This window comes from Puntigrus tetrazona, unplaced genomic scaffold, assembly GCF_018831695.1.
Source record: "Puntigrus tetrazona isolate hp1 unplaced genomic scaffold, ASM1883169v1 S000000234, whole genome shotgun sequence".
Taxonomy (NCBI): domain Eukaryota; kingdom Metazoa; phylum Chordata; class Actinopteri; order Cypriniformes; family Cyprinidae; genus Puntigrus; species Puntigrus tetrazona.
Window position 1 is genome coordinate 605,001 of NW_025047902.1, and position 10,000 is coordinate 615,000.

Sequence of the window (10,000 nt, forward strand, 5' to 3'; positions counted from 1 at the left end):
GTGAGCCAAGAGCAAACACAGAAGAAGAGCAGGAGTCGCAGGTACACCTTCATCTGTTCCTCAGCTACACGCTTCCAGGGAATCAGTGTTAAAAACTAAAAGAGGTCATGAAGCGAAGCAGGTTTGTTTGTAAAGATCATTGATCGTGTGATTGTTGGATTTCTGTAAGCAGACAGAGACGGCAAACCTCATTGATCTTAGCCCCGAGCCTCCATCAGCGCCCAATCAGAACACTCTTCCAGCTGTCAATCAACATGAGCCCCGCCCTGCCTCCGACCAAAACAGCAGCTCAGGTGAGAGATCCAGCTCTGCAGCTTGATCCTGTGTAAGAGATCATAGACCTAGACGTAAACTGCGTGTGTGTGTGTGTGTGTGTGTGTGTGTGTGTGTGTGTCTCAGCACTTGAAGATGAGGAGTTTGACATGTTTGCTCAGACGAGGAGCAGCTCTCTGGCCGAACAGAGGAAGAGGTGCGTGTTTGACAATTGAGCAGATTGTTTGACTCTGAGAGCTCTGAGATCTGATGCTGTGTGTGTGTGTGTGTGTGTGTGTGTCTCGGTGTGTGTGTGTGTTCCCGTGTCTGTGTCTCTCTGTGTGTGTGTGTGTGTGTGTGTGTGTGTGTGTGTGTGTGTCTCGGTGTGTGTGTGTGTTCCTGTGTCTCTCTCCGTGTTTCTGTGTGTGTGTGTGTGTGTGTGTGTGTGTGTGTGTGTGTGTGTGTGTGCAGTGTGCGCTACGAGGACCCCGGTGCGGTGGACGGTCTGGCTGAAGCTCTGGACACACGTCTGCAGGTCACAGCCGGGGTCAGTACACACCTGTGTTTCTCCTCACGCTGATCACGTGTGTATCTCACTGTGTTTGACGAGCTGGAGTGTGTTTGTGTGTGTGTGAAGGGTTCTGGCAGCGACTGGGTCCGTCAGTCTCAGTGGATTTACAGCGAGGTTCTGGTGGGTCTGAACATGAAACACAGAAATCACAAAACAGCTTACGGCTTCACGTTTCGTTTGCGTTAATGATCAGCGTTTATTCACAGCTGGTGTGAAATGAGGTTTGTGGGACTGGTTTGAAGAAACCGTTCACCCAAAATCAGGATGTGCTGAAGATAACCTCAGGCCGTCCCAGACGAGTGTGTTTCTTCTTCACGTCTGGAGGAATGTCCATCAGTGGAAGTGAATGGGTGCCGTCAGAATGAGAGTCTGATAAAAACGTCTCAATAATCCACAGACCATCAGTAAACATCTGCATTAAGGTGTTTTTAACTCCAGTATGAGTCCATTAACTGAAGTAAAGTGTTCTGATCTGAATCAGGAGATCAAGCAGTGTTTATAAAACAGTTTGGATTTTGGTGTGAGAGACAGAGATGAGCTTTTATTGTGGAGATCTTAACGCTGGATTAGTTTCATCTTTCATCTTCTCCAGATGTTAACTGAGGGCCTGTGGGTTATTGAGATGTTTTTATCAGCCGTTTGGACTCCGGTTGAAGAAACACACTCCTGACGATCAGCACGTTTTCATGTTGGATGAGCTGTCAGATGATGGTGGGTGTTACGGGTCTGATCTGGATGATTTGCATGTGCTGACCGATGAGTGGACTTCACGAGCGGACGTGTTCTCCTCAGAAGGTCGGTGTTGTGACGGTCGTCTTCTGGTTTGTGTTTTCAGGCTCCAGCTCCGCACAGCTCCGCCATGGATGAGATCGAGAGGTGGTTGTCTGCCGAGATGGTAAAGAGAGATTGATTCAGTGCTTTAACAGCAGCGCCGCCTGCTGGAGTCACATACTAGCTCACTACACTTACTAGTGTGCACTGTGCAGAGAATACAGCAGTGCAACACAGCATAGTCCAACATTTGAACAAATTAATTTACACCAATCAGTCAGTCACTTTTATTTATACAGCGCTTTTAACAATACAGAGTGTATCAAAGCACTGGAGCGTGTGAAAGAGAATACGATGATGAATAAAGAGCAGATTCTAGAAAAATATACACCTCAGTCAAAACAAATACAATCATATTAATGAAGGAGCTCCTTTAAAACACAGCCGGTGTGTATTAGTGATGAGACGATGCTGTTTTTCAGCCGGACGCTGAAGACGTTGAAGGAGTGACCAGTGAAGGTGAGCTCCATGACTGAATCTGACACACACACACACACACACACACACACTGATTCATTCATCTCTCTGTGTTCTTGCTGTCAGAGTTTGATAAGTTTTTAGCTGGAAGAGCTGAAGCAGCTGATCATCTTCCCTCGATGAGGAGCAGCCCGTCCGTCGCTGTCCGTCCCTCGAGCCCTAGACAGACAGCACAGGAGCAGAACCTCGAGCAGATCTTCAGACTCTGACTCCTCAACGCTTTAGACCACTGTTTGTTGCCTGTGTATTCATATTAACGTGTGTGTGTGTGTGCTTATAAAAAGCATTAATTTATGTTGTAAATTAACCCTGAAGAGAGGCCTGCTGTTCCTCGGACTCAATGTCATTATACTAAAGACACTATAATGTTTAATGTAATGTGATTCTCTTAAAGAACAACAAGCAATGTTTGTATTTCTTTGTCAAATATTAAAACTCATGTCCGAAGCAGATGAGAAGAACGTGGAATGAATCAGATCTAAGAGCCAGGTCAGATTCAGTGTTTATTGCTCTTCAGCTGAAATAATGTTTAGGACGTGATTCTGTGTCGTTAGACTTCACTGTTAGAATGATTGATTATTAAAATGTTGTTTGGTGTGAGTGAGACTTTATTCTTTTATACTAAAAACTTCTTGTGTAGCCAGAACTTATTACATGACTGTAAAAAAAAAAATGAATTAAATAAATGTCTAGTGAATATATCCACTGATCAATAGAAACTAGATATTAGTCTAAAAAACAAGGCAAAAAAAATAATGTGACATTCTGTAACATCTTTAAACAGATTTTATTACAAAAATACAGTATTAATACAAAGGTATATTTACATGGTTATAAAATGATTGTAAAGACATTTCAACATTTGAATTATAACTATATGATGATAAACATACAACTACATGCTTTTTATTAATGATCTGATTAAACAACACAATCTTCTACAAAAGTGTGAGGCTGTTTTTTACAGTACTGATGACGTGAGAGACATTAAACCGGTTTAAAAAGCGTAGACCATCCCGACGGCCAGAACCACGAACACACCGAGCAGCGTCCGGAAGAACCTCGGGACCAGAGACGCTTCACACACTCCTCCTGAAGAACAACACACACACACACACACACTCAGTCCACAGCAGACCAGACACACTGTGTGTGTTTGTGTGTGTGTGTATGTATGAGTGTATTAAACCGTGTGTGTGTGTATGAGAGTGTGTGTGTGTTTACCTGCTGCTGCTGCTGTAGTTGTTGAGTTGTGTGTGTGTCGTGTGTGTCTCTGCCTCACGTCGTTCTCTGTGTGTGAGACACAGCTCAGGGAATCCTGCAGCTCATTAAACACCTGAAGAAACACACAGATGCGTGTCAGCGGCGCTCCTCGGCGTCGTTCCGGAGCGAGACGAGCGTTCTCTCACCTGGATGTTGAGCTCGAAGGCTTGGAGGGCCTCCTGCAGCACTCCGCTCCGCTGCTCCTCCGTCAGCTCCACGCTGTTCATGCGGCTCCTGTACAGCTGCTTGAAGAGCATCGGGCTGCTGACGCTCGGGAACGAGAAGAAGGACAGGCCCTGTCCGCTCGTCAGGCCCAGAGACTTCTGCGTGATGCGGCCCAGCACCTGACCGCCCGACAGGTCACCCAGATAGCGAGTGTAAGCGTGAGCCAGCAGATACTCGGGGTGATCCCGACCCACCTGAGACCAGACGAGAGCTTCAGTCACACAGACCTCACCGACTCCCATCACGTGCTCACCATCAGGCCATCTGGTGCTCGGCAGTGAATGAGAGTCTGATAAAAACACCACAGCGCTCCGGTGCATCAGGAAACATCTGGAGAAGACGAAGGATGAAACTAATCCAAGATGTTGTTCAAAGGTTAGTTCATCCTGAAATGAAAATTCTGTCAATAATTACTCATTCTCAAGTCTTTCCAGACCCTTAAGACCTTCGCTCTTCTGTGAAACAGTCTTGAGGGTTTGGAAAGACTTGAGGCTTGACACAATTTTCATTTTAGCATGAACTAACCCTTTAGAAACATCTTAATGCTGGATTAGTTCGATCTTCTCCAGATGTTTACTGAAGGACCGAAGCGCTGTGGTGTTTTTATCAGACTCTCATTCTGACGGCACCCAAGAAACACGGCCTGATCTCAGATGGTCAGAGGGTGAGCACGATTTCAAAACAATGCTATCTTTTGAGTGAACTACTGTAAGTGTCGGTCAGAGCCAGTAATCGTGATCATTAGTATTGATTGGTTTTCTGTAGATGTTCACCTCTCTCAGTCTCTGTGTGTATCTCTGAGTCGCGGCGGGCACCGTCATCTTCTCCCTCCAGCTCTGACCGTAGAAGTACTCCAGGTCTTTCTTGATGGCCTCCAGTCGGGCCAGTTCCTGTGGGAAGTAAATGGGTGCCACGGCTTCGTGGGAGGCGTTTATGTCCAGCGCCTCCTCCAGCGCCTCGTATATCTTATACAGAGAACACAGGAGCAGCTGAAACAGAGCAGAAGAAAGCAGGTGAGACTCCTCAGAATCAAACACTCTACTGCAGTGTGTGTGTGTGTGTGTGTGTGTGTGTGTGTGTGTGTGTGTGTGTGTGTGTGGAGTTACCTGATACTGCTGCAGAGACACCTGTCCTCTCTGATAGCTCCGCATCAGCTCGGTGTTTTCCGCTCGGACGTGAACGTCTTTAGTCACAGCCTTGATCTGCTCTGATAGTTCACTGCCAGAAAAACACATCGTCTCACCTTCACTCAACAGTAAAGTATAGATATAAAGTATTAAAATCAAAGATAGATGCATCACCTGTCCAGAACCGCTGTCTGCGTGTCTTTATTCTGAGAGCTCTCCATAATTCTGGTGAAGATGCTAAGGGTCACCGACTCTGGTGTGCGTCGCTTCAACGGTTCTCCTGAAGATCTGAGATCTGGACTCAGTCGACTGAGCTTTTATACTCGCTCTGCCTGGGAGAGAGAGAGAGGAAGTCAGCACAACTCAAACAAAGAGTGTGTGTGTGTGTGTGTGTGTGTGTGGAGAGAGAGAGAGAGAGAGAGAGAGAGAGAGAGGGAGCAACAGCTAAACATGACCAGACACATTCATCAGCAGCGGAGGTGAAGAAAACATGACTGGGGAAGAATTCAGTCACGTGACCCGAGCTGTGGAGCTGGGTTATATGTGTCTGTCTGTCATCCGGTGATTTATAATAATCTAAATCACGTGGACATTTTCGTGGTCATCTCTAAAACAAACACCCTATAATCACCAGAATCAGACCGAAAGAACATTATAACAAGAGTCTCGGTCTGTCGTGAAGATCGTCTTGCATAAGAGCTGCGTGATTTATTGGCTGAGATTCCTGATAAAAAGCGCGTGACTCAGCAGAAAGAAGAAAGCGTGAGTCAGCGAGAACGCGCTAAACATGAGCGAGCAGGGCGCGCGCGCTAAACGTGACTCGACGCGAAGCAGAACTCTGAACCCTGACACACACACGCACACACACTCACACGCACACACACACACACACACACTCACACACACACACACACACTCACACACACACACACACACACACACACACACACACACACACACACACACACTCGTTCTGCATCAGTGATTGATCAGAAATCAGAGCTGTTTCGTCGCAAATAGCTTTATTTCACTTCGGAAATATACTAGGTTACAGATTGCTAGTTATCCTATTTTAAATGTAATAGTGTAACTATTTCAGTTACTTTTTTACTTTTAGATTGCATTTGATTTCTTTTCTAAATTTCAAATTATTGTTTTGGCCATGTTAATTTTTCACAAACACGTAAGAAGCAGACAGAGTTAATCTTACAAAAATCAAATCTTAGCATATACAGGAAACTGGTATTTAACAATGTGTGTGTGTGTGTGTGTGTGTGTGTGTGTGTGTGTGTGTGTGTGTGTGTGTGTGTGTGTGTGTGTGTGTGAAAACATTAATTTGTAACACCCCCTGTAATACTTAACAATTTATAATTTACAATTAACTGCAATTTAATTTTGTCAGTAACTGTAACGGATTACGATTACATTTTTTGTAATTACGTATTTTAGTACATGTAACTAATAAACACACCCCAGCACTGGTTTGCAGGAATCCTGTGTGTCACTGAAAGTTTATGGGAGAAATACTCAGTCCTATAAAATGTCAACATTTCGAGGCAGATATTTTGTTCAGGTGATGTTTTGTGTTCTTTCAGGGTAGTGTTTCTCGCGCTGGTCCTCATTCATGACAGACGAGCAGTGTAAATCATTCGCAGCTGTTTTATTTGACTAAACGCAGCGAGTTATATTTATGTGAGGATTATTAAATCATTTTCACGGCGGCGCCCGTTCCGCCTGTCCGCTGGAGGCGCTCGAGTGCGCGGTGACGTCACACGCTCCAGCAGTCGCCCGAGAAACTGACCGCGCAGCGCAGAGCCAAGATGGCGGCAGCCAACGCTTGATACTCGATGAAGGTAATAGAAGCAAATTATGTTTGAATTAATGAAGTTAAGTCTATCGCGGTTGTATGAGTCTGTAATGGTTTGTTTCTCAACTAAGTGCGCTTCGGTTTATCTAAAATTTACAGCGAGTCACTAGTAGCCTTATAAGTTTTGCCGGTTAGCGTGTTAGCATAGAAGATAACAACAACAACAACACAAACACGTTCATACTCAGTCAAATACTTACTGAGACACATGCACACGTTTATAAATATTTATATTCCCACTGAAACACACGAACACATACATGTGAATACACAACCACACACACACACACACACACACACCAAAAACACTGTGTTGTAAATACAAATAGAGTTGTAAGAAGTTTCTGAACCTTTTAAACAGTCCTCATCTCTCACTGTCCTCAATAAAAGAGTGAAAAGTACAGTCGTTTGTGTGTTATTAATTTAGCCAAGAATATCTTAAATGAAGATCATTCCATAATTTGTAGATTTAATAGTAATGATTGCAGACATCTATATATATGTTCAAAGGGTTCACAAACTTGTGAAGTGACGAGCTTATTCTTGCCTGTGTAACCTGTGTGTGTGTGTGTGTGTGTGTGTGTGTGTGTGTGTGTGTGTGTAGATGGAGGGAGAGGTAAGTCTGGTCGCCGGCCGCAGTCAGAGAGAAAAGAGAAGATCCTACAAAGATCTTCTGAGAGAAGAAGAGATCATCGATGCAGAGGTGCGCAAGACCTCCAAGAAATGGCTCAAGGTACATCATCATCATCATCACCTTCATCACAGAGGTCAACGTGTGTGTGTTGTGTAGAAACTGAAGTCTGTTCTCCGCAGGACACTGATGGCTTTTACAGCAGCGGAGAGCTCCAGAAGAAGAAACACTATGAGGATCATCTCCACAGAGGTGTGTGTCTCCAGTGATTTCTGTAGAGAGTACCTGAAGTTAGGGATGCACCGAAATTAAAACTCTTGGACAAAACTAAACAAAATGAAACTCGGGGCAGAATACTCAACATTGTTTTTCATGTATTTTGCCATGTATTTTTGTTTATAACTATCGCATAACTTCAATGTAATTTTTTCCCCAAAGAACTATTACAAAGCAATTCAAAAATATTTAATACTGAACTTTTTTCATTATTATTATTCTAGCAGACATTAAAGAAACAAAGCACAATTTGACTTAATGTGAATAGCTTGTATCAGGCATGTGATTGGCTAAAGGACAAATCAGCTGTGCATCACAGAAATAAAGGACATTTTACTATGTATTTAAAATTGTAATAATATGTCAGAATATTACTGTTTTTGTTTTTCTTACTGTACAAACGCAGCCTTGCTGATCAGAAGAGACTTCTTTCAAAATATTGTCTATTCCAACGCTGTGTGTAAATGTTATAATAAATATATTATTATTATCATTGTCATACTTTTTATTTTATTTTACAGAAAAACAGTAAAATTACAATAATAATGTTTATGAATGTTTGTTTCTTTAATTTAATTTCAGCATTTATTGGCAGGTATGCATATAATTTACTATAAGAAGTAATAATATAAGAAGTCCCATACGGAAAAAACATACATTTTAAACGTACACTATTCAGAACAATTAAAAAATATTATGGCTATCGGAAAAAAAGCTATTCTGAAATCTGGTAGTTCTTGCTTTAACTAAGTGGCCTTTATTTATGTAGCACTGTTAATAATACAGTTTGTGTCAAAGCAGTGAACCGTATCATACACACCTTCCAGAAGGTAAAAGTATGGAAAGACGTAGATATTTCTATATATCTGTAGAGCATCACAGACAGTCTTCAGAACCCTTGACAAGCGCAGATCTTGAAGGGAAGGTAAATGAGCGAGTGTTGATGGAGTTCTTAACCGACGAGAAGATTTATAAATGATTCTCATTACAAGTTCACAAAGATGTTAGTCACATGTGTTACACTGCCACATCCATGCCTTGCAAAAATAAAAATGCCATAAAAACATAAAATGTTGTTCTCAGTTTATTTCATGTAATATTTAACACAGTAACCAGCAGCATCTCGTAGAAGACATGATGAAGCGCCGGAGAGTCATGTTTTCAGTGCTTTCAGGCTGTGAGTGTTAGCTGGTTGTTATTTGAGCGCATCACCAAATATATCACTTTATACAACTGATATATCTGCTGCATCTCTGCTGAAAGCCCTGGCTTTCCGTTCATTCTCTCCGGGAGACTTCTGAGATCAAAGCGGTGCAGGATGAACGGACAGATTATTCAGAGTCACAGAGACGAGCTTGTGTTTGTGTCTGTGCTGCAGATCATCACAGCAGCTCCGGCTCTCATCACAAGAAGAAGAAGCGGCCAGTGCTGGCTCTGCCGGACCCGTCCGTGACGGCCATGGGTCTCCTGCAGGCCATCACCTCTCCCACGGCCCAGGACGCGTCCAGGAAGCAGCCGCCGCTGGTGCGTGAGGGACTGCCGGTGGTGGGCGAGGAGGTGGAGCTGGAAGGTCAGATGATTAGACGCAAGCCTCTGCTTACATTTAAAGTGAATTATATAATCCGTGTCAGCAAAATTCATGCAGTGCACTGGAAACAGAAGCTGCATCTGAAGAGTTTTTAGTTGAGTTTATTCACTGTTTAATGCAGGACACGAATGCATTTAACCTGCAGTGACCCGTGCATAAATAACATTAGAAATAATAAACATAAAACCTTGAATACTGATATTTAAAATGATTTAAATAATAAAAAGCAAACGCTGAATTAAAACTACCAGTAGGTGGCAGCAAGTTAATAAGCAGTTAATAAGTGAGGGATTGAGATTGAACTGAATCTTTTAAACAGTTCTTTCGTTCAGGAAGGAGACGGAGAACCGGGCTGTGTCTGGGATTAGAATTATTTTTTTGTTGAGATAAAGCAAAAATGGAAATCTCTTAATTAAATTCTTGTTTATTGAAAAAAATAAAACTCAAGATCACATTTGTAATCATGATAATTAAAAAAAAAAAAATTATCATGAAAAATGCTTACTATGAATGTTGTAAACGAAACAGAAAACCCTGTCCTTTGATATTAATTCTATGTTTAAATTAACAACAGAGTCCTGACTATTAATATTATATAAACTGTCATCATTTACTCCGTCTCAAAAACAAGTGTCTTTATTCTGCAGAACAGAGAGGAAGATATTTTGAAGGAAGTTTGAGAGCAGGCTGTTTTAGTCAAGTTTAGTATTTTGTTAAACTTTAGAAGTCAGTGGTGACAGAAACAAACTTTCTTCAAAATATCTTCCTCTCTCTTCTGCAGAACACGATCACACAATATTCTTTAACATTTAGTAATGTTTTCTGCGTCTGTATTGTTTCACGTCATTCATATTTATTAAGTGCAACACGTTTTGTTCATGCTTCAGCTGAA

The 10,000-nt window shown here is 42.4% G+C and overlaps 3 protein-coding genes across 8 annotated transcripts in view; 2 read left to right on the plus strand and 1 right to left on the minus strand.

Moving 5' to 3' along the window:
- The window catches only part of LOC122333299 (target of Myb protein 1-like), a 5,923-nt gene extending 3,192 nt beyond the window's left edge, over nucleotides 1-2,731 (plus strand). For 3 of the 5 annotated variants that reach the window (XM_043230848.1, XM_043230850.1, XM_043230852.1), the window contains exons 9-16: nucleotides 1-41; nucleotides 170-293; nucleotides 400-469; nucleotides 724-799; nucleotides 890-943; nucleotides 1,659-1,718; nucleotides 2,077-2,113; nucleotides 2,198-2,731. The exon at nucleotides 1-41 is cut by the window's left edge and continues 14 nt beyond it. In XM_043230848.1, coding sequence (XP_043086783.1) covers nucleotides 1-41; nucleotides 170-293; nucleotides 400-469; nucleotides 724-799; nucleotides 890-943; nucleotides 1,659-1,718; nucleotides 2,077-2,113; nucleotides 2,198-2,340 — 605 coding nt within the window. In that variant the 3' untranslated portion in view covers nucleotides 2,341-2,731. The remainder of the gene's footprint in view (nucleotides 42-169; nucleotides 294-399; nucleotides 470-723; nucleotides 800-889; nucleotides 944-1,658; nucleotides 1,719-2,076; nucleotides 2,114-2,197) is intronic. The other 2 variants (XM_043230849.1, XM_043230851.1) reach the window with 2 other exon arrangements.
- Nucleotides 2,732-2,902: 171 nt separating this feature from the next.
- On the minus strand, nucleotides 2,903-5,075 carry LOC122333301 (heme oxygenase-like). Of its 2 annotated transcripts, none has more exons than XM_043230855.1 (6): nucleotides 4,921-5,075; nucleotides 4,726-4,837; nucleotides 4,393-4,608; nucleotides 3,541-3,813; nucleotides 3,356-3,467; nucleotides 2,903-3,223 (listed from the first exon to the last, which is right to left on the minus strand). In XM_043230855.1, exons 1-6 carry the CDS (start codon nucleotides 4,965-4,967, stop codon nucleotides 3,129-3,131), a joined length of 855 nt encoding a protein of 284 aa, XP_043086790.1. In that variant the 5' UTR covers nucleotides 4,968-5,075; the 3' UTR covers nucleotides 2,903-3,128. The 2 variants fall into 2 exon arrangements, with proteins under 2 accessions (XP_043086790.1, XP_043086789.1); XM_043230854.1 differs by having other exon boundaries at nucleotides 2,903-3,226.
- A 1,366-nt stretch (nucleotides 5,076-6,441) lies between these two features.
- The window catches only part of LOC122333300 (HMG domain-containing protein 4-like), a 6,640-nt gene continuing 3,081 nt past the window's right edge, over nucleotides 6,442-10,000 (plus strand). The window contains exons 1-4 of the mRNA XM_043230853.1: nucleotides 6,442-6,599; nucleotides 7,218-7,346; nucleotides 7,427-7,496; nucleotides 8,899-9,090. Of these exons, the coding sequence (XP_043086788.1) occupies nucleotides 6,594-6,599; nucleotides 7,218-7,346; nucleotides 7,427-7,496; nucleotides 8,899-9,090 (397 nt within the window). The 5' untranslated portion in view covers nucleotides 6,442-6,593. The remainder of the gene's footprint in view (nucleotides 6,600-7,217; nucleotides 7,347-7,426; nucleotides 7,497-8,898; nucleotides 9,091-10,000) is intronic.

Bases quoted from the DNA above. Each gene is read 5' to 3' on its own strand.
- LOC122333301 (XM_043230854.1), bottom strand. From the start codon at position 4,967: ATGGAGAGCTCTCAGAATAAAGACACGCAGACAGCGGTTCTGGACAG. The intron at 3,468-3,540 runs GTGAGAGAACGC...GTGTTTCTTCAG, and splicing joins CCTTCGAGCTCAACATCCAG to GTGTTTAATGAGCTGCAGGA. The intron at 3,227-3,355 runs GTAAACACACAC...TGTGTTGTTCTT, and splicing joins AACTACAGCAGCAGCAGCAG to CAGGAGGAGTGTGTGAAGCG.